The sequence below is a fragment of the Podarcis liolepis genome (assembly GCF_965112155.1).
Source record: "Podarcis liolepis genome assembly, chromosome: 2".
NCBI lineage: Eukaryota > Metazoa > Chordata > Lepidosauria > Squamata > Lacertidae > Podarcis > Podarcis liolepis.
Window position 1 is genome coordinate 116,380,127 of NC_139555.1, and position 21,087 is coordinate 116,401,213.

A 21,087-nucleotide genomic window follows, 5' to 3' on the forward strand; every position below is an offset into this window, starting at 1 on the left:
CCCATTACTAGTAAGTGTATTTGAACCGTGATGCCTCCTGTCTGGCTTATTTCCAATGTGATCTGCCCAGATGGGGATATTCTCACATCCAGGGGGGTTCTTTCCTATTTTAAATCCCTTCAATTTTCAGTACCCAATATTATTCCTGCTCAGGAAGGCTTTGGCCCACTTGGTGAAATAAATGTGAATTTTCTGACAGCTACAGAAACTGCTCGGACAACAGAACTGTCTCTCCCTCGGGACACGTTTATTAACTCAGCCCTCTTCCCAGGTGGTTATTTTTGTGTTCCATAGGCTCTAAAATGAAACTGAAACTCCTCCCACCCCTTAGAAGCTGAAATAGGGAGCCTCCCAACTCATGAGGACGTAACAGGCCTGCTGGATGAGACCAAAGACCCATGTAGTTCAGCAGCCTGTTCTCAGGGGGGCCAACCAGATTCCCTTGGGAAGCCCTCCAGCAGGACCTGAGAATAGCAGCACTTTTCCCACCTGCGATTCCTGGCAACTGCCATTCAGAGGCACACGGCCTCCCACCTCCCCTCGGCTCCAGCCAGCGTAGCCGATAGAAATGGGAGTCCAGGACCATCTGGAGGGCCATGGATTCCAATCTCAACTTTAGGCCACAGACATTTAAAGCACTCTTATTCCTCTTTAGCAGCCACGGTTTCCCCCAAAGAACCCTGGAAACTATTAAGGGTGCTGACTGAGAGTTATTCCCCTCACAGAGCTACAATTCCCAGAGTTCCCTGGGAAAAGGGACCTGTTTTTAAAGCCACTCTGGGAATCTGAGGCCTGCAAGGAGAATTAGGGGCCTCCTAAAAGCTTTCAGCACCCTTCACAAACTACAGTTCCAGGGATTTTTTGTGGCGAAACCGTTCAATTGCTTTAAAGGCCTGGTGCAGTTGAGGCCTTACATCGAGCAGCCATTCGGCTTCTCTTCCGTATGGCTTCTCTTGTGCGTAACGAGGGATGGTTTCCGGCAGAAGCTTTTCCCGCACTCCAAGCACCTGTATGGCTTCTCCCCAGTATGTACTCTTTCATGTATTGCCAGGTAAGCACCAGTGCTGAAACCTTTGCCGCAAACAGTGCATTTGTACGGTCTTTCTCCCGCGTGAGTCCTCTTGTGCCTAACCAGAGATTGTTTCCGGCTGAAGCTCTTCCCACAGTCCAAGCATTCATAGAGATTCTTCCCCGTGTGCATGCCCTCGTGTTTTACAAGTGACCCTTTCTGACCGAAGGCTTTCCCGCACACCGAGCACTCATATGGTTTCTCTCCGGTGTGCGTCCCCTCGTGCCGGATGAGATCTGACTTCTGGATGAACCGGTTCTCGCACCGTGAGCACTGATAGGGTTTCTCGCCCGTGTGGGCCCTGATGTGCCTCAGCAGGCAAGAGCCATCTCGGTAGCTCTTGCCGCACTCAGGGCATTCGTAAGGCTTCTCTCCCGTGTGGGTTCTCTTGTGTTTAATAAGGGATGGCTTCTGAGTGAAGCTTTTCCCGCACTCGGTGCACATGAAAGGGCTCTCCCCGGTGTGCACCCGAACGTGCCTCTTCAGATGGGAGCTGGTGCCAAAAGTCTTTCCGCAGTGAGTGCAGTCAAAGGGTTTCTCCCCAGTGTGGATTCTCGTATGTGCTCGGAGGTGAGAGTTGCTGTGGAAACCTTTCCCGCAGTACGAGCATTCGTATGGCTTATCATCCATGTGAGCCACAGTGTGCTTCCTAAAGTCTCTTCTCTCTGCAAAGCTTTCCCCACAATCTGAACATCTGTAGGGCCTCTCTCCCTCGTGGGCTCTCTGGTGTATAATTAACGATGAACTCTCGTTGAAACTTCTCCCGCAGTAAACACATGCATAAGGCCTGCCCTCCCTTTCCATACTTTCAAGGGAGTCAGTGTTTTGGCGGAGATTTCTGCTGCCCTCAGTGGCTCTCATTTTCCTCCTATGCCTGCTGTGGCTTCCATTTTGGAAAGTACTTTGAAACAGTCCTCTATCACCCCTCTCACAGAAAGACACCTCTTCGGCTGCCTTCTCTGGATGCTTCCCACAGTATTCTTCTGGGTCCAACTGACTTCCAGGGGTCTCTTCTGGCTCAGCAATCTGGAAGTCTCTCTCTTGGGTTGTGCTCAAGCATCTTCTTCCAAGACTTGAGAGTTCAGATTCTTCTGTCTCCTCATTCTTCCATGCTAGAAATGAAAAGAGTCTTTATTTCATTTGTGTGCTTTAGCTACACAGTTGTGGCGCCCGCCCTTCAGATGTCAAGGAAATAAATAACTATCTGACTTTTAGAAGACATCCGAAGGCAGCCTCTTTAGGGAAGTTTTTAATGTCTGGTGTTTTATTGAATTTTTAATATTTTGTTGGAAGTCATCCAGAGTGGCTGGGGAAACCCAGTCAGATGGGTGGGGTAAAAATAAATTATTTATTATTATTATTATCATTATTATCATTATTATCATTATTAGATTGAACCTCACAACTGGACGACTGCAATGGGGGTTTCCCTTGTGGCTGGTCCAGAAACTGTGGCCAGGTTATCGAGAGGAGAAATTGGACATGCACATATTACGCCTTTACTGGGGGAATAGCACTGGTTGCTGTTACTTTGTCCGGAAGAGTCTGTGTCAGAACCAGGCCTGAAACACCCAAACAGGGATGTGGAACCAGCTGCCTTCCAGAACTTGCTGGACTCCAACTCCCTTCACCCCTGGTCACTGGCTGCAGTGGCTGCAGCAGAAGGGAGCTGGAGACCCAACAGCATTTGGAAGGCCACAGCAGGTGCCCTTCCTCTGGGCTCAACTGTTCAGACAGTAACACTTACCTAGCAAGTTGGCCTGCCTGTCAGCTTCCTGCTCGACTTCCATGGTGGGTTCCACCTTCACTATGTCTAATGGTACCTGCTTTGACTTGGGGAGATTAACAGCCACATTGTTTAAAGGCTTGGGTCCCTGAAAACAGTAAGAGGAGAATGATATCACCATGAGATAGAATCAGAGAATTGTAGAGTTGGTAGGGACCTCCTGTAGTCCAATGCAGGAATCTCCGCCAAAGCCTCAATGATAGATGGCCACCCAACATCTGCTTAAAAACCTCCAAGGAAGTAGTCTCTGCAAGCTCATAAAGAGCACAGATCACGTGTAATTCAAAGGTTGCCAATCGTGGAACTCCCAATACGCTAAGTCTAGTGCTGTCTCTCATGCCAACAGAAGGAGGCTATTTGATCCTGCAGAGGCATCTGTCAACAGAACAAGGAGGGCAATCTTTTGCTGATTCTCCTCATCCCACCACCCCACACAGCAGCTGCCTCCCATACTGTACCAAAGGGCACACCAACCTTCTGGCACTAATTTTGGGGGTGGCATGCGGGGGACTGTAGGGAGGGAAGGGATGTCACGAGCCCCACTATGCGTGCCATCATCATGAGAGGTCCTTTTGTCAGGGACTGGGCAGAGGAGGAGTGGTGGAGACCACCTCCCCAGCCTGACCCTTCCAGAGAAGAAGACAGTTCAGAATTACAACAGGGGTTTGAGGGAGGTCACAGCTCAGAGGAAGATAAGGGGGAAAGTTGGGAACCAATGGGAGAGGAGGAGGAGGCATAGCTGGAGCAGCTGGCTGACACATTATCACTAGAAAGCATTCCAAACCCATCTCCCAGAACCCAGCAAGCCGTAAAAGTAGGAGAACAAAGGGCTCAGTAGAAAGGGCCCTTAGCGTCACCTGTAAAAGAGAAGAGGGAGGAAAAGGGGAAGGAAAGTCACTCAGGACAACACCAAGAGGCTGCATTCCCAAGCCTCTCTTTGTAAATGTTGAATAAAAGCAGATGGTAAGGACTTTCCCTTGTCTTATCCATTCCTGGCAACCTGCCGTGGGGGTTGGTTCCTCTGACTCCTAGCACCAAAACTGTAGAGCCTCCCTACGAGGGAAATTAGCCACACTTTATCTCTTGCAGAAGCAGCCACTTAAGGCACATCTAAGAACATAAGAAGAGTCCTATCTCCCCCCCCCCCCCCGTGAATTCTAGCGATTCAGAATACAACGGCCTCTGACAATAGCACCAGAATCTGTCTGGTAAGAAATATGAGGCCCACCAGTGTGGGAAGAGAGCTGCTGTGCTCATATCCTGCTTGTGGGATTCCCAGAAGTATCTGCAGGGCCACTGTGAGCACAAAAGCCAGAGGCCTGTAATAAAATTCAGGACTTTGGCCTGATTCAAGAGGGGTCTTACAAGCGAGTCCACCAGAGAACATTTGACCAAAAGCCCTCTCAAACCAGGAGAAAGCACTGATCATGTCCAACACTGCGTACCTGGCGAGGTTCCTCAGCCTCCTGGTAGCAGAACTGGATGATGGCGCCCTTGTCCACAATCTCTTCCTTCACTTTCATAAGAGAATAGAGGTTTCCTGAGGCTTCTTGGGCTTGACGCAGGCTTGCTTCCTTTCCTTCAGTCCCGTGGGTGTCATCAGCTACTGCAACAAGGGAGCCCGGGAATGGCTTCCTATTCTCCCTTGAATGGGGGACCAGTGGAGACTCCATTGTCTTCAAATACGCTTCCCACCGAACATCCCAGTTCCGTAAACGCTCCCCCTCCAGATCTTGTTTAATATGCCGCAGAAGCGGCCGAGTTACAAATTCTCCTCTGGTCCCAGCTGTCAGGAAATGAGACTTTGCCTTCCGACTTCAAGCTCTTTCAAGATCCTGGTCCTTCATTTTTATTTCTTGCTCTACCTCCAGCTGTGGAAAGGGCAAAGCACAAGAAAACCAAACAGTCCCATGTATTAATCAATGCATCAGGATACAACTGGGGCCATAACTCAGTGATGGAGAAGAGGCCTTACATGCAAAAGATCGCTGCTAGGAATATCACCTGTCTGAAACCCCGGGGAGTAGCTGCCACTCAGCGTAGACAATAATGAGCAAGATAGACCAATGATCTGACTTGGTCTAAGGCAGCTTCCATCTCCTCGTTCCTCCCAAAAGTGCCCAGGGCAGCAAAAAGCAAAATGGGAAAACATTATAATTAAAAATAAAATAAAATAACAGATTGAAATCATTTAACAATAATTAAAAACACCTAGAAATGTTTAAAAGCAGTCCAATGTCCTTCTAGTTAATTATTTCAAGGTGGCCAGGAACAGTATATTTCAGTCATCAAATGCCTCCTCAAAGTTAATAGTGAGGGAGACAAGTATGCCTCACTAGGGACAATTCCACAAATGTGGAATTGCCACTGAGAATGCGTTCTCACAGGTTGTGAAGAAATCCTGTGCATTTGAACTTTGTTTTAATGGGTAATGTGTCATGTATTCTGTCAGCTGTATTATAATATACATTGCAATGTGTTTGACGGGGGAAGTCTTCTTTCCGGTCAGGTGAAAGTTGGTTTAATTGTAACTGACACTGGCATTCCTTAACTGACAGCTGAGTTTGAATTCTCAGGATGCAAATGAAGGATAGAATGCATGCATACTCTGATTGGTGGTTGCAGCTTTAGAATTCTCAGTTAGATAACATAATTGGCTGGGGTCAGATCAAAGGGGCCAGAAAAGAGTATATATATATGTGGCTGGAAGCTGGTCAGAGTTAGTTAGTTAGTTGGTCTGGCAGAGAATGGCCAGAAGAAGACAGATGAGGAAGAGAAGGAAGGAAGGAAGGCTGAGAGGAAGGCAGAGCCGCTGAAGACTTGCTGGGGGGGGGGGGAATACCTGAGGCAGTTTAGGATGCTAGGATCTAACATCTGGTATGGGAGCCAAGGGAAATTCCCAGACAGGATAGCAAAAACAGACTTGTGATCAATAGGTGAGTAGAGAGTTGAGACGGGGGCTTCCACAAAAGCCCTCACTTATACTGTTAGTGAGGTTTAACTGACAAGGAGTAAATATAAGGGCAATCTGGCAAAATAATTTTAGGAGGGTAACTGCTTCCTCAAAGCTGTCTTGCTCTCGTGTAAAATAAGCTGTTGGCATTTCATGTGACAGCAACAAAGAGCATGGTCATTTAAAGAGACAGTACCAAATCAAAGTAACCACATAATAAACCTAATTATCTTTGCTAAACATAGTAACTCTATTTGGTTGGCTTCTTACCATGCCTACATCCCACAGTTACCAGGGTTATTGGTAAGTTAAGGAGGTAAAAGGTGTAAGTGCTATTAAATGGTGACAGCAGTAAGGGTTTAGGAAAACCATTGAAGTTGGACTTGGTTAATAACACAAGTTATGAGATACCACTACCCCCCTTCCCCAACGAGGCTACACCTTTAGCAGGGACCCCCCCCCCATGCCTGTGGGAATGGTGCATTCAAAATACTATGCAAAGGGTTAATGCTGTAGAATCTTGTGATGTCATACGTCTGAGGCAGTTTTTTGTTAGTTGTCAACAGTTGAGGGAGACTTAACTCTTAGAGCATCAAGTACACTCTGTTATGCTGTTTTTTGTCTGCCTCAGATAACTATTAGTCTCGAATACATATTCATATGTTTCAGTAACATAGGTATCACCTGCCTGCCTTGTACATTCAATCTGACAAGAGCAAGTACACCAGGTAAAAATCATATGCTATTTTTAAACTATGCCTTGCATGGTTGTTTTGGTTGTTGTATTTCTAGGAGGGAAAAGAGAACTATTAAAAAGGGTCAAACATCCTGGGGAAAACTTGCCTCACAACTGGGTAAAGTATAATTGCCACAATGGCGACCATAGAGCACCTGCACCCCTGGTCCCTGGTGAGATTCTTCCCTTTGCTGCCCATGAGAATCAAAACACAAGAAGAACCCCGCAGGATCGTCTAGCCCAGAATCCCGTTTCCTACAGTGGCCAACTGAGCCCTCAAGAGGCGCAATGAATCCAGAAGGTTGGCAGTTCGAGCCCACCTAGGGATGGCTGTGGGCAGGATTCCTGCACTGCAGGGGGGGTCGGACTAGATGACCCTCGGGGTTCCCCTTCCAGCTCTTCCGGTGCATAGATAGCCACACCACTGCTAGCAGCCTTGTGCTCCGGGACCTCCCCTTTTCCAACCCGTTTTCGATTTGTGACCCATGGCCACATCTCGCGGTGGTACTGAATGCCAGTCTGAATAGGTCCTTCCCTTCGCCCGTCCGGAACAAGGCTGCATCCATCCTGACCTCTTCCCGACCCCAAATCTCTGAACTGCGCCCTCTTCTCCCCTCTCCCTTTTTCTGCACCGCCCTAGGCGGAATGAGCGACACGGAGGACGCTCTCCTGGGAACAGCTGCAATGAAAACCCCGGATGGGGAGTCTCTCTTTTCCCCCAAGCTTGCTCAATTTCTCCTGCCCCTGAACCCCGATCTCTCATTCTCCCCCGTTTCAACTCACCTGCTGTTTGCAGCATTTGCATTGCCGGCCCTTCTAGGAATTGAAACTCCGCGCACACTCGTCCCATTGCCCCAAGGAAGGAAAACCCGACAATCTCCGCTCTACTTGCCAGAAGTCCCACCTTCTACCGGCTCTCCCCTCCATGGGCCTTTCTAGGCTCCAACAGCTCTCTGTGATTAACTCTTTCAGCGTTTACAAATTTTTATAGGTGCTGGAGGAAATGGGGGCGTGGCAGGCTGGGAGTGTTGCAAGCGTGGATTTATGTACTTCCCTGTTTTTATATGTAATTTCGCGTTGTACAGTATCTGTTTTTATAATTGCCTTTTCTGTCACTGTAACCTGCCCTAGGACCTTACGGCAAAGGGCATGTAAGAAAGCTGACTTCTAGGTGAATAGACGCATAGATCTTCCTTCCCTCTTCCCTCCGCAAAACTCTTTTAGAAAAATTCTTCCTCCTCCTCATTATTATAATATTTATTTATTTTTCACTAACAGGAACTCAAGGCAGTTTATGGATAAAATAGAAACAGCTAAATAGAAGCAGCTAAAAAGGGGGGCACAATGTTTAAAAAGCAATTAAACGTTAATGAGATATATATGTATATAATGATCTCTCTCTCTTTCACTCACCTAAGCGGGCAGCAGCCCTGTCTATCTCCCATGGATCCCACTTGTATCGTTTGTAAGGATACCGAATACAAATGGGCCCATGGGGGGAGAGGTGATAGAGGATGTAGTTCTGTGGTTAGAACACCAAGGTACCAGGTTCATTTCCCAGCATCTGCCAAGTAGGGTGGAGAGCCCCATCAGAAACTTTGAAGAGCCACTACCAGTCAGAATAGAAAGACAAAATACTGCATTTTACATTGTTGTGTTCTGTGCTGGGACCTTGTGGTGAAAGGAGGATCACAAATCAAAATAAATACATATTGGATCATTGTGGCACCTGTGAGTGCCACAGCACTCTCAGATACCACTGTATCACTACTGCCAATGCTCCCTGCCTGTCTCAATTTTTTAAATTACTATCTTTATTGAGAAATATTGCCCTTTTGGCATTTTCTCTTTTGTTTTGTTCTCCCATCCTCTCTATGTGTGACATTTTTTTGTATCCAGGTTTTGGAGTGTTTGAAGGGTGGTGGTGCCTGAGCATCTCCAGTTTTCTTTTAGGACATAGGTATTTTGTGCTGCCGTAGCAGTTCCTTGTGATTTCCAAATGCGCCTCTGGGCCCAAAAAAACATCTAAAATATTTTGCAGTGCCTGTCACATGTATGACTATCTTGCTTCTTAAACAGAAGTCATGGCTGTGTCTGAGGTGCAACGAGTTCCTGACTCTCCAGGAACATGTTTGTTGCCTTGAGGCAACAACTCTTAGCCAGAAAAGCTAAGAGAGGCTGAGAGGTTGATATATAAGGCCTTCTGGGATGTTATAGCTGTGTCCCACTCTCATGATTATAGCTCCCCACTGTCAGGGAGAATGAGCATCTCAGAGAAGAGTGGTGTTCTCGGGAATTTCACATACACACTCATGGTGTCTGAACTGGTGGTGACAGACCAGAAATGAGACCTTCGGGTCTAGTAAAAAGCTTGATGAAGTTGTTGATCCTGTGTGTGGTGCCCTTGAGAAAGGCAAATTCCATGCTAAGAGTTCACTAGGAAAGGGATTGGAAATGAACTCCAGGTATCATAACGCCGTTATGCAAATTGATGGTTGGACAGCATTTGGAATCATGTGTACAGTTCTTGTTGGCTCACCCCAAAAAGGATATTGTAGAGTTGGAAAAAGCTTCAGAAAAGGGCCACCAAAATGATTGAGGGAATGGAGTGAGCCCCGCTTCCCATGAAGAAAGGTTGGGACTTTTTAGTTTAGAGAGCAGGTGAGAAAGAGGCAACATGATAGAAGTTTAAAAATGAAGCATGGCATGGAGAAGGTGAATAGAGAAAAGCTTCTGCCTTGTAACACTAGAACTTGAACCTCATGACTGGAAGATTCAGGACAGATAAGAGAAAGTACCTATTCACACGGCACATAGTTAACCTATGGAACTCCCTCCCACAGGAGGCAGTGATGGCCACTGTCTTAAATGGTTTTAAAAGAAGATTAGACAAATTCATGGAGGAGGGGGATCCCTAGGGCTGTTATTGTGGCTGTGCTCTGTCTCCACAGTTGGAAAAACACTGAACACCAGTTGGGGGAAACCACAGGAGAGTGCTCTTCTCAAATCCTGCTTGCTGGTTTCCCACAGGCATCTTGTCAGCCACTGTGAGGGCAAGATGCTGAACTAGATGGCCCACTGGCCTGATCCTGCAGGCATTTCATATGTTCTTATTTTTTACTCTGGATTTAATAACAGGGGCTAGATGACAATGAGCATTTGTCCTGATTTGCCTCATTAATGTCTTCCTATTAATGATTCAATCCCACAATTTTCAGCGCCTTTCCTCTTCACTTTCCTAACTCACCAAAGTCTCTTTCTTAAAATTTAAAGACATGGGTTTCCTGTTCTCCAGCACCAGAGTGCTTAAATCCACTTTCATTGTGCAAACCTAAATTTACTGTAGGCAGTTGGATCCCTCCCCCCAAAGAGTGACACACTGGATGCATCTGGGTAAACAGCTGTGTTATCTTTGCAACGTAAATGAGCAATGTCTTCCATCTGCACCCTCCCTCTCTGTATCCTCCATCTAGGCAAGCAAGAGTCATGGTCAGAGTTCAAGGACACGTGAAAACACTCAAGGAAAATGCAGAGCAGGGTCTGTAACAAGTGCGGCTGCAGAGGGTGAATGTTCCAAGGGCTAGGCATAAAGTCTTGAAGAGCCACTCTGCTGGGGTTGTCCAACCCCTGGTAACAAGAAGGGTTAGCATTATGAATATTTCCCCCCTTCAGTAGATGAGTGCTTGGGTTTTCCACAGTGTTATCACAACTGATCTTAAACACTCCATCCATTTCCACATCCAGAATGGTCCTGATTCCCAAATCTCTCACCCATCTCCCCCCGCCAACCAATACACTTCTTCACATCAAGCTACTGTTTGGATGTTTTGGAGCACTCTGAATTCTACCTCAGGAAACAATATCCTAAGCAATTTGGGACCAAAAAAGGATTGCTGTCAACAAGAAAAGGAGGTGTGTGTGTATATATATATATATGGGTATACAGTACAGTAGTGGAATTTTCCCACCATTCTTATTAAAATATGTTGTATCAAGAACATTTCTAAACTAGGACTTGGAACAGAATTTTAAGAGCTGGGGTCGACAATTACTACCGGTTTTGCAATTCTACTACTGTTTTCAGCAACTGTACCAGACTCTTTGGAGATTACACCATTGGGAGATATGTATGGGAAATTCCAGGTTAGCCAGGGCTTTCTCCAGCATAGATTCTCTGACTTCTAATAACACACAACCCAGGACTGAAGCTGCTCCTCCAATGAGGGTTTCTCTTCTTCCCCACTTTCCTTTAGATCCTCCCCCTCCCCCACCAAAAATCACATTTATTGACATTCAGCCAGGAACACTTTCTGCGATTTCCACAGCTGGAGCCTTATTACCACAACCAGTCTGTGTGGATTCTTTCATGTCCTAAGACAGAAGACGTAGCACTCAGGCTGCGCATTTGTAAGTTTTCACCTTTGTGTGGATTCTCTCATGCTTAATAAGATTTGACCGCCAGCTGAAACACTTCCCACAGTGGGAGCATTTATATGGCTTCTCCCCTGTGTGGATTTGCTGGTGCTGGAGGAGATCGGAGCCCCGGCCAAAACATTTCCCGCACTCAGAGCATTTATATGGCTTCCCTCTTTTGAGGATTCTCTGATGTCGTAGAAGGTCAGAGCGGTGCCCAAAGCTCTTCCCACAGTCAGAGCATTTGTACGGTTTCTCTCCTGTGTGGGTGCGCTCGTGTGCCAGGAGACCCGAGCTCTGGCTGAAGCTCTTCCCACACTCTGCGCACGTGTATGGTTTCTCCCCCGTGTGGGTTCTCAAATGTCTAACGAGAGCTGTGCGTTCGCAAAAGCTTTTCCCGCACTCGGTGCACCGGTACGGCTTCTCTCCAGTATGGGTCCTCTCATGGGCCAAAAGGCCCGAGCTCTGGCTGAAACTCTTCCCACATTCTGTGCATTTGTACGGCTTCTCCCCCGTGTGGGTCCTCTCGTGCGCCGAAAGGCCCGACCTCCGGTGGAAGTTCTTCCCGCAGTCCGGGCAGGTGAAGGGTTTCTCACCGGTGTGGGACCTTTCATGAGCCACGAGGGCTGAGCTCTGGCTGAAGCATTTCCCACACTCCCCACATTTGTACGGCTTCTCCCCTGTGTGGATCCTCTCATGCGTGATTAGGTGGGACTTCCGGCTGAAGCTCTTGCCGCACTCTGCGCAGTCGTAGGGCTTCTCCCCTGTGTGGGTTCTCTCGTGTGCAATGAGGTGGGACTTCCGGCTGAAACTTTTGCCACACTCTGGGCAGCCATACGGTTTCTCTCCAGTGTGAAGTCTCCGGTGCCTGTACAAACTCGAGCTCTGCTTGAAGGTTTTCCCACAGTCCATGCACATCTTCAACCCCCCATAGTTGTAGATCCTTGCCCGGATCCTGGGCTCTTTCAGATCCCAGGGGTCCTGGTCATAAGGCGGAATAGGGATGTCCTTCTGTTTCTTGTGGCCCTCTGAGCCCTGGCGGCTTCCAGATGTTTCTCCGGTCTCAAGGATGTCCCAGTTGTCTCCTCCAAGAGATGTGCCGTCTGCCTCAGAATCTTCCTGCACAAGATTGTCATCCTCCTCAATCTCACTCTCCTTTCCTTCACCTGCTGAGAGAAGCAGAAAACCTTGAAGTGATGAATCCAACCCTTGAGCTTTATGGTGTTGCAGCTAATGAAACCTTCAGGCATGGAATTAAATAAATCCTTACCGAGTGAAACCGTGTCCTCATCTTCCTGCTTTAAGCTGTGCTCCTGCTCAGTGTCTGAGGGAGGCAGCTCAGTATCAGAAAGGTCTGTGGCCAACGTCTGCAGTTAAACATTAATAAACGTGAGTCAGAAAGGAGCAGAAAGGCTTAAAAACAGAATGTGTGGGGTTTTTTTAAGGCAACTTTTTACATGAATAATCGTGACCCCAAATGATACACTTCTCCCATCTAATGCTATCACAGTATGAATCAAAATACAAAACTGAAAAGTGGGATAGGTCATATTTTTCAGTGGGGACAAACATGGCTGCTGCATGTGGAACCTCCAGCTTCAGGGGCAGTATACCAGTTTCCGAATCCTGCAGCTTCAAAGCAACAAAAAGTGTGGTGTCTGGTTGACCACGAGACGAAACAGGATGCTGTACTGTATAGAACTTTTCTCTGATCCAGCAGGGCTATTCGCATGTAGAAACAGAGGCGTTTTAGTCAAATTTTAGATATTAATTCCTCTGTTCCTGCTGTTTCCAATATTTTGGAACCGAGATCTTCAAGGTGTGTTATGGCATCCACTGATACCCCATTGGCTCCTACCAAGGCCCACTGCCCCTCTTCATTTTAAAATTTTACTTTCTAAGAATTGAGAGTTTGGGGGTGTTGTTGTTGTTGGGGATATGTTTTTAGGGTTTCCCAGTAGTGTATGGAAGTGAGAGCTGGACCATAAAGAAGGCTGATCGCCGAAGAATTGATGCTTCTGAATTATGGTGCTGGAGGAGACTCTTGAGAGTCCCATGGGCTGCAAGAAGATCAAACCTATCCATTCTTAAGGAAATCAGCCCTGAGTGCTCACTGGAAGGACAGATCGTGAAGCTGAGACTACAAAAAGAAAAGGAAAAGACCCTGATGTTGGGGAAGATTGAGGGCACAAGGAGAAGGGGAAGACAGAGGACGAGATGGTTGGACAGTGTTCTCGAAGCTACCAGCATGAGTTTGACCAAACTGCGGGAGGCAGTGGAAGACAGGAGTGCCTGGCGTGCTCTGGTCCATGGGGTCGAGAAGAGTCGGACACAACTAAATAACTAAACAACAACAACATGTTTTTAGGGGGTCCTTGCTTGAATTTTGGACTTTCCTTGGAGGAATAGCTTTGGGCTCTCTTGTGGGGGATGTAGCTAAGGGAACTATCATGATGATTGTTCTTGCCAGACTAATCTGATTTCTTTTTTGATGTAATTACATAGTTGGTGGATCAGAGAAATACTGTGGACATAGTGTATCTTGATTTCAGTAAGGCTTCTGACAAAGTCCCCCATGATATTCTCGCGAAGAAGTTGGTAAAATGTAGGTTGAACGAGGTAACTGTTAGGTGGATTTGTAGCTGGTTGACTGACCGAACCCAAAGAGTACTCATTAACGGTTCCTTCTCATCCTGGGAAAAAAGTGACAAGTGGGGTGCCGCAGGGTCCTGTCCTGGGCCCGTTGTTGTTCAGTGTCTTTATAAATGACTTGGATGAAGGAATTGAGGGGATACTCATCAAATTTGCAGATGACACCAAACTGGAAGGGGTAGCTAATGCTGCAGAAGACAGAATCAGAATTCAAAATGACCATAACAGATTGGAGAACTGGGCGCAAGCTAAGAAATGAATTTCAATAGGGACAAATGTAAAGTTCTACACTTAGGCAGGAGAACCAGATGCACAAATATAGATTGGGGGACACCTGGCTTGCTAGCAGTACATGTGAAAAGGATCTAGGGATCTTGGTGGACCACAAGCTTAACATAAGCCAGCAGTGTGATGCAGCAGCAAAAAAAGCTAATGCTTGGATGATGGACTCAAGGGCATCCTGATCAAATTTGCAGATGACACCAAACTGGGAGGGGTGGCTAACACCCCAGAGGACAGGATCACACTTCAAAACGACCTTGACAGATTAGAGAACTGGGCCAAAACAAACAAGATGAACTTTAACAGGGAGAAATGTAAAGTATTGCACTTGGGCAAAAAAAATGAGAGGCACAAATACAAGATGGGTGACACCTGGCTTGAGAGCAGTACACGTGAAAAGGATCTAGGAGTCTTGGTTGACCACAAACTTGACATGAGCCAACAGTGTGACGCGGCAGCTAAAAAAGCCAATGCAATTCTGGGCTGCATCAATAGGAGTATAGAATCTAGATCAAGGGAAGTATTAGTGCCACTGTATTCTGCTCTGGTCAGACCTCACCTGGAATACTGTGTCCAGTTCTGGGCACCACAGTTCAAGAAGGACACTGACAAACTGGAACGTGTCCAGAGGAGGGCAACCCAAATGGTCAAAGGCCTGGAAACGATGCCTTATGAGGAACGGCTAAGGGAGCTGGGCATGTTTAGCCTGGAGAAGAGGAGGTTAAGGGGTGATATGATAGCCATGTTCAAATATATAAAAGGATGTCACATAGAGGAGGGAGAAAGGTTGTTTTCTGCTGCTCCAGAGAAGCGGACACGGAGCAATGGATCCAAACTACAAGAAAGAAGATTCCACCTAAACATTAGGAAGAACTTCCTGACAGTAAGAGCTGTTTGACAGTGGAATTTGCTGCCAAGGTGTGTGGTGGAGTCTCCTACTTTGGAGGTCTTCAAGCAGAGGCTTGACAACCATATGTCAGGAGTGCTCTGATGGTGTTTCCTGCTTGGCAGGGGGTTGGACTCGATGGCCCTTGTGGCCTCTTCCAACTCTATGATTCTATGATTCTATTCTATGATTCTATTCTAGGCTGCATCAACAGAAGTATAGTGTCCAGATCAAGGGAAATAATAGTACTGCTCTACTCTTCATTAGTCAGACAACACTTGGGAGTACTGTGCCCAATTTTGGGCACCACAATTTAAGAAGGATGTTGACAAACTGGAATGTGTGCAGAGGAGGGTGTGGCATTTGCCTCCTAGGTGGGTCATAAGGAAAGGGTTAAATGAGTGTGCAGTGATTGGCCAGTGGGAACCCAAGGGGAGGAGTTAGAGTGAGAGTTGGAGTTGTGTGGAAGTCAGCTGAGAGTTGGGAGTTGGAGAAGGAAGAGGGAGGATAAGTCTGTGGGTTGGTTCTGGTAGAGGGTTTAGGCTCGTGGTCAGAGGAAGTAAAGCTTGAAGGGTTAGAGAGAAAACCCATAGCAGAACTTTGGGACCAGAGTCTTGAGAGAAGCCTAGCCAGAAGGAACAGTACTGAGAGGAAATTTCTCTTATTTTGTTAATTTACTGATAATTCTCACTCACACAATATGCCACCCAAAAAGATAAGAAACCCAGTGAGGGAAACAACTTATGAAAGTTCTGAAGGAGAGGAGAATGGAAATCCTCAGAGGGAAGAGCAGAGTTTAGAAAATGTAACTAATATTCAACCTGAGGCAGGAGGTCCAAAATTCTCTGAAGACTTTGAAAAGTGGAAGTTAGAACAAGAATATAAATTGGAATTAGAAAGAATTAAAGCTGAGAGCGAAAGAATTAGGGCTGAGCAGGAGAGTGAAAGAATGCAATTTCAGCTGGAGATGAGGAAACTGGAATTAGCAGCTATGGAGAATCAAAATAACAGTAATAACACCAGTAGTCAAACTCAAGTGAAGGTAGATTTAAAGCGTTTTCCTAAGTTTAAGGAAAAAGATAGCCCTGAGGCTTTTATTATATCATTTGAAAGAGCTTGTCAAGATTTTCAAGTGAAAGATGAAGATAAGATGAAGATACTTAGAGCCAGGATAAGTGGGACATTAGTTGAAATTTATGCTCAAATGACAGAGGACTAATCCAAAAATTTTGATATGTTTAAGCAACTAATATACACCAGGTTTGGGATTACCTCAGAACAACTGAGAAAGAAATTTAGAAGTGTGACTAAAGTGAGGGAGGAGACATACGCTCAGCTTGGGGCTAAAATCCCAAACTACCTCACAAAGTGGTTAGAACAGGAGAGGGCAGACTCTGTTCCAAAAATCAGAAAAGTGTTTGCTCTGGAACAATTTTATGAACCGATAAATGGCCAATTAAAATATCTTATAAAGGAAAGACACCCTCAATCGCTTCAAGAAGCCGCTAACCTAACTGACCAAATAAATGAAATAAGAGACCCTAGGTTTGATGAACCAAGTTTTGGCGGGAAAGTGTGGGGGACTAACAGAAATAAATTCCAACAGGCAAAGGGAAACCCATCTTCAGAGACAGACAAGGGAAATAGGCCATTGTCAAGAGGGCAAAATGACAAGGCCCAAGCAAACACCAGTCTCACTGAGGAGAAAGGGTGGGAAACAAATTATACAAATCCCAAAGAACTGAAATGCTGGGGATGTGGAAAATTTGGCCACAAAAGTTTTAATTGTAGAGCTGGAGGGGAAAAGTCTGTCAATATTAGCCCTCTGGGAAAAAAAACCTATTGTATCAAAGCAGCTGAGGAGAGCCAAGCTAGTCAGGATAGGCTGAAGCCTGCTGAAGTGGTGGAGGCTAAAGTGGCACATTGCTACACTGTTAAACAAGACAATCTTCTTTTGAAAAATGCTGGGGAAAATATTTGGATTGAAGGGAGGAGATTTCTAGGGTTAAAAGATACAAATTCGCAAGTCACTATTGTCCACCCAGAGATAATCTGTCCCACCAAAATAATTCCAGGAAAAGTTATGTGATTAGAAGAAGAAGAAGAGTTTGGATTTGATATCCCGCCTTTCACTCCCCTTCAGGAGTCTCAAAGCGGCTAACAATCTCCTTTCCCTTCCTCCCCCACAACAAACACTCTGTGAGGTGAGTGGGGCTGAGAGACTTCAGAGAAGTGTGACTGGCCCAAGGTCACCCAGCAGCTGCAGGTGGAGGAGCGGAGACGCGAACCCGGTTCCCCAGATTACAAGACTACCGCTCTTAACCACTACATCACACTGGTTTCAAAAAGGAATTTTGAAACACCCTGAGGTATTACCAGTTGCAGAAATCCATGTTAAGTTCCAAGATTGGTCAGGGAAGTGGCAGGTTGCTATTTCTGCGGAGATTCCTACTGCTGATCAGGTTACTGTGCTGGTCAGATGGGATCTCTTAGAGCATGTACAGAGTTCTTTTGTAGTTACTCGCTCAAAGGGGGGTAAACAGTCACCCGATGCTGAGAGGAATACTACTGTTGCCAAAGGAGACAGAGCTGAGGAACAGATCTCTGAGGGGAGAAATGAAGCCCTGCTGGTTCCTTTTATAAAAAACCAAAAACAGAGTTTTGCCCAAGAACAGAAAGAAGATGCTGATTTAGTTAATTGTTTTGAGGCAGCCAAATCTGACGTGCCTTTAACCCCTGAAAGTCCTGAGCAATTCTGTCTAAGCAATGGACTGTTATACAGAGAAGTCCTTGACTTGCACTCATTATGGTCTTAGGGCAGTCACACACAATCCCAGTTTCAATACAGTACAGTGAAAGTTTGGGGCAGGCATGCTTCTTCGTTTCCAATCAGTGCATGTCCTGTAGCTTCCGGCTGAACTCCTGTAAGTTTTTATACCACATATGTTCCAGTGTGGGTTTCTGGGTCCCACTTTTTACAGTGCAAGAGTCCTGCTCCACACAGCAATAATGCGGTAACATTGTGGAAGGATCACAGAACAGTTTATAAAGCAGAACGATGAATGGTCCAGTACAAATCCATCATTAATACACCATTTTTGCATCAATGGGCACACCCACACTACAGATTTCAAGAGCTTTTACAGTCAATCTTCTCTCCAAAGGAACTCTGGAAATTGTAGTTCTGTGAGGGGGATCAGAGGGGTTTCTCCTAACAATTCTCAACACCCTTATAACAATACAGTAATTTATTACTTATATATCGCCCATCCAACTGGGTTACCCCTGCCTTAACAAACTACAATTCCCAGGAGTCTTTAGGGGAAACCCTGACAATTAGAGTAGTATAAAAGTGCTAGAAATATATAGTGTGGGTAAGTCCAATGACATATTACAGAATACACTTGCCCCCCCTACCCAACAAAAAAATCCCCACCAATCTTGGTGGGACCCTGATAGAATCCCCCCCCCAACACTTCAGAAACTGCAATGTAGGTGTGAGACAAGCATCCATGGAGAGTGAATTCCTTCCCTCTCACCTGCACACCCCATCTCTCTTTCTCCTGCTGCCTCAGTAGGAAATCCTCTGCCAGGGCCACGACCTGAGCACAGATCTCTGGCCCTCGATCCTGAACCCAGTTCTCCATTTCATAGAAAAATCGCTGCGGCGTCACTCAAAAGCGTTCTGAAACAAGCAGGTGAAATTGTTTCTTTTATTTCCAGAGTGCCCTTTGTCAAAAACTGACAGGGGCAGTGTCATACAAAAGCACAAATGAAATGCAAGTGATATAGAAATACAATGGCAAAGACATATTTACAATCATTTAGTAATGTTTTCATGGGATCTTAGGTTTTATAGTACCTGCTGTGCGCCACCTTGATATTTTATATGTGTGGACTGTCTACAAACATTTAAACAAATAAATACACATGTATAGATCAAGGCTTGGGTAACTATGGCCCTCTAGATGTTGCCAGACTACAACTCCCATCATCCCTGGCTTTGCTTGCTGGGGCTGATCTGGAGGAGGGCCCCAGGCTCTCCACCCTCCTTCACTGTAAGATATTTTCCAGAGCAAGCTTCTGTTAGAAGCACAGGAGCTAAGCCCTGTAAAATAAATAGGTCAAACTACATGCAAGGATGCTAAATCCATAAAGATCTCTCTTCTCTCTCTCTCTCTCTCTCTCTCTCTCTCTCTCTCTCTCTCTCTCTCTGAATGATGCAGAATTCATTGTTGAATTTATTATGAAGCCAAATACCAACTAGGGATGGCATCTCAGAGTTACTTCTTCTAAGAGCTAGCCTGTTAATTTCGATGAGAATAATGCAGTTGGGTAGAAAAACGCTGTTGTTTCAGAGCTGCGGACCTAGTCCCCTTCTCCCTCCTCGGTCTGCATTCTGGTGGGTGGCAGGAAGGCAGGAGGGGAAGGAGATGCAGGGTGTTGTTGGCGGTTTCCCCTTTCGCACTGCCTTCTCCTGTGTCATTTCAAATGCCTCCTCTGCAGGGAGAGTTTCTCCTTTCCCCCAACCGCCCCTTTCCTCCTCTACCTCCATCAACGCACCTCTTTCTCTTTCCCTGCACCAGCCAGCCGCCGCCTTGGTGATGCAACTTCCTTTTCAAGAAATCTCTGCAGCCCAAATTGCCCAGAGGCTGGCAATATTTTAAATAGATATATTTAAATAAATATATATATTTAAAATCCACGAAGGGGTAGGAAGCCCCACAAACCACCGAGTTTACTATCGCCTGCAGAAAAAGGCCATGGGCGGCTTCCTTCACAGCTGTCCAGGCCTCTCTGTGCAAATGCAGCTCTGTTGATTTAACCCTTGGGATCTCATTCACGGGGAAAGAAGGGACAAAACGGCTTCAGGCCTCCATTGGGGAGGAAAGGAGAGGGTCTTTGCAGCCACACACCCCGATCTCTTGAACGGCTGCTGCTGTGGTCCTTTGGGCTGTAGGCAGGAGTTAGACCGGTGCAGCTTCTCTCTTTCTCCCGCCCCCCCAACGCCTTTCTTTTAAAAACAAAAAGTTTTGTGTATTTCATTGCAACACAGAGAGAGATGTATTCATTCAGACAGTAAATATTTGGGTCTATTCAGAAGATTGCAAATATCACAAGGTCAGGGGAAACATCATTCCTTTGAAGAGAAGGCCTACAATCGCTTGCAAAAAGCAGAGCTTTTTACCAAGATGCTACCAGTTTAGCACAAGAAATCCACGTCGTTACATTTAAGAGACTTTGGGGAGTTAGGAAAGTGAAGGGGAAAGGCACTGAAAATTATGGGATGACTGAATCATTAACAGGAAGACATTAATGAAGCAAATCAGGATGGATGCTCAATAAACAATTCCATCCAGAGTTGTCTCGAGTTATTTATTTCAAAGTCAGAAATAAGAACATAAGAGTCTGCTGGATCAGGTCAGTGGCTCACCTAGTTCAGCATTTTGCCCTCACAGTGGCTGACAAGATGCCTGTGGGAAACTCACGAGCAGGATTTGAGAAGAAGAGCCCTCTCCCCTCCTGCAGCTTCCATCAACTGGGGTTCAGAAGAATTACTGCTTTTAACTGTGGAGGCAGAGCACAACCAGCATAGCTAACACCCATAGGGAGCCCTCTCCTCCATCAATATGTCTAACCCTCTTTTTAAACCGGTGCTTTTTGTCTGGGGGGGGGGGATGCATATCCCTAAACATTTTGTAAATCTAAGTTGGGCCTCATTGAGGGGCAGTATTTCAATATGAGTAGGAAAATGAGAGTACCCCTAAACACTTTTTTTAGGGGGGGGGAAGCACTGTTTAAACTATTTAGGATAGTGTTCCTCACTGCCTCCTGTGGGAGTGAGTTCCAAAGATTAACAATGCACCATGTGAATTTCTACTTCTTTTTGCTTGCCTGCTCCTCCCCACCTCCCCCCGCAACGCGTGTGCGGCTAAATTTCTACTTTCTCTTATCTGTCCTGAATCTTCCAACCTTGAGCTTAATTGGAAGTCTTCAAGTGCTAGTGTTACAAGGCAGAAACCTTTCTCTATTCACCTTCTCCATACCATGCATAATTTTGACACTTCTATCATGTTGCCTCTTTCTGACCTGTTCTCTAAACTAAAAAGTCCCAATGTTTCTTCATGGGAAGGGGAGCTCACTTCATCCCCTCAATCATTTTGACGGCCCTTTTCTGAAGCTTTTCCAACTCTACAATATCCTTTTTGGGGTGAGCCAGCCAGAACTGTACACAGGATTCCAAATGTGGTCCCATCATCGATTTGTATCATGGCTTTATGGTACCTGGAGTTTATTTGCATTCCCTTTC

At 46.1% G+C, this 21,087-nt stretch overlaps 2 protein-coding genes and 1 long non-coding RNA gene across 5 annotated transcripts; 1 reads left to right on the top strand and 2 right to left on the bottom strand.

Annotated features, from left to right (window-relative positions):
• Positions 1–226: 226 nt before the first annotated feature.
• Positions 227–7,715, bottom strand: LOC310701527 (uncharacterized protein). 2 transcript variants are annotated; one of them, XM_083492543.1, is made up of 4 exons: positions 7,328–7,715; positions 4,301–4,726; positions 2,817–2,943; positions 227–2,181 (listed from the first exon to the last, which is right to left on the bottom strand). In XM_083492543.1, the coding sequence occupies exons 2-4, from the start codon at positions 4,526–4,528 to the stop codon at positions 911–913; spliced, it is 1,626 nt and encodes a 541-aa protein (XP_083348669.1). In that variant the 5' UTR covers positions 4,529–4,726; positions 7,328–7,715; the 3' UTR covers positions 227–910. The 2 variants fall into 2 exon arrangements, with proteins under 2 accessions (XP_083348669.1, XP_083348670.1); XM_083492544.1 differs by lacking the exon at positions 7,328–7,715 and adding an exon at positions 6,079–6,229.
• LOC310702112 lies at positions 6,238–10,354 on the top strand. Its single transcript, XR_014523252.1, has 3 exons — positions 6,238–6,536; positions 7,676–7,715; positions 10,018–10,354. It is a non-coding gene; the product is annotated as an uncharacterized lncRNA (long non-coding RNA).
• On the bottom strand, positions 9,263–19,447 carry LOC310701651 (uncharacterized protein). Of its 2 annotated transcripts, none has more exons than XM_083492880.1 (4): positions 19,341–19,447; positions 18,317–18,462; positions 12,228–12,324; positions 9,263–12,123 (listed from the first exon to the last, which is right to left on the bottom strand). In XM_083492880.1, exons 2-4 carry the CDS (start codon positions 18,422–18,424, stop codon positions 10,937–10,939), a joined length of 1,392 nt encoding a protein of 463 aa, XP_083349006.1. In that variant the 5' UTR covers positions 18,425–18,462; positions 19,341–19,447; the 3' UTR covers positions 9,263–10,936. The 2 variants fall into 2 exon arrangements, with proteins under 2 accessions (XP_083349006.1, XP_083349005.1); XM_083492879.1 differs by having other exon boundaries at positions 9,263–12,126.
• Between the last annotated feature and the right edge of the window lie 1,640 nt (positions 19,448–21,087).

What these genes read in the sequence shown, in the direction of transcription:
- LOC310701651 (XM_083492879.1), bottom strand. Translation starts at nt 18,424, where the DNA reads ATGGAGAACTGGGTTCAGGATCGAGGGCCAGAGATCTGTGCTCAGGTC. An exon ending in AAGAGAGATGGGGTGTGCAG is followed by an intron (nt 12,325 to 18,316) that starts GTGAGAGGGAAG and finishes GTTTAACTGCAG; the next exon opens with ACGTTGGCCACAGACCTTTC. An exon ending in TGAGGACACGGTTTCACTCG is followed by an intron (nt 12,127 to 12,227) that starts GTAAGGATTTAT and finishes TGCTTCTCTCAG; the next exon opens with CAGGTGAAGGAAAGGAGAGT.
- LOC310701527 (XM_083492543.1), bottom strand. Translation starts at nt 4,528, where the DNA reads ATGGAGTCTCCACTGGTCCCCCATTCAAGGGAGAATAGGAAGCCATTC. An exon ending in AGGCTGAGGAACCTCGCCAG is followed by an intron (nt 2,944 to 4,300) that starts GTACGCAGTGTT and finishes TACTGTTTTCAG; the next exon opens with GGACCCAAGCCTTTAAACAA. An exon ending in CAGGCAGGCCAACTTGCTAG is followed by an intron (nt 2,182 to 2,816) that starts GTAAGTGTTACT and finishes TTTCATTTCTAG; the next exon opens with CATGGAAGAATGAGGAGACA.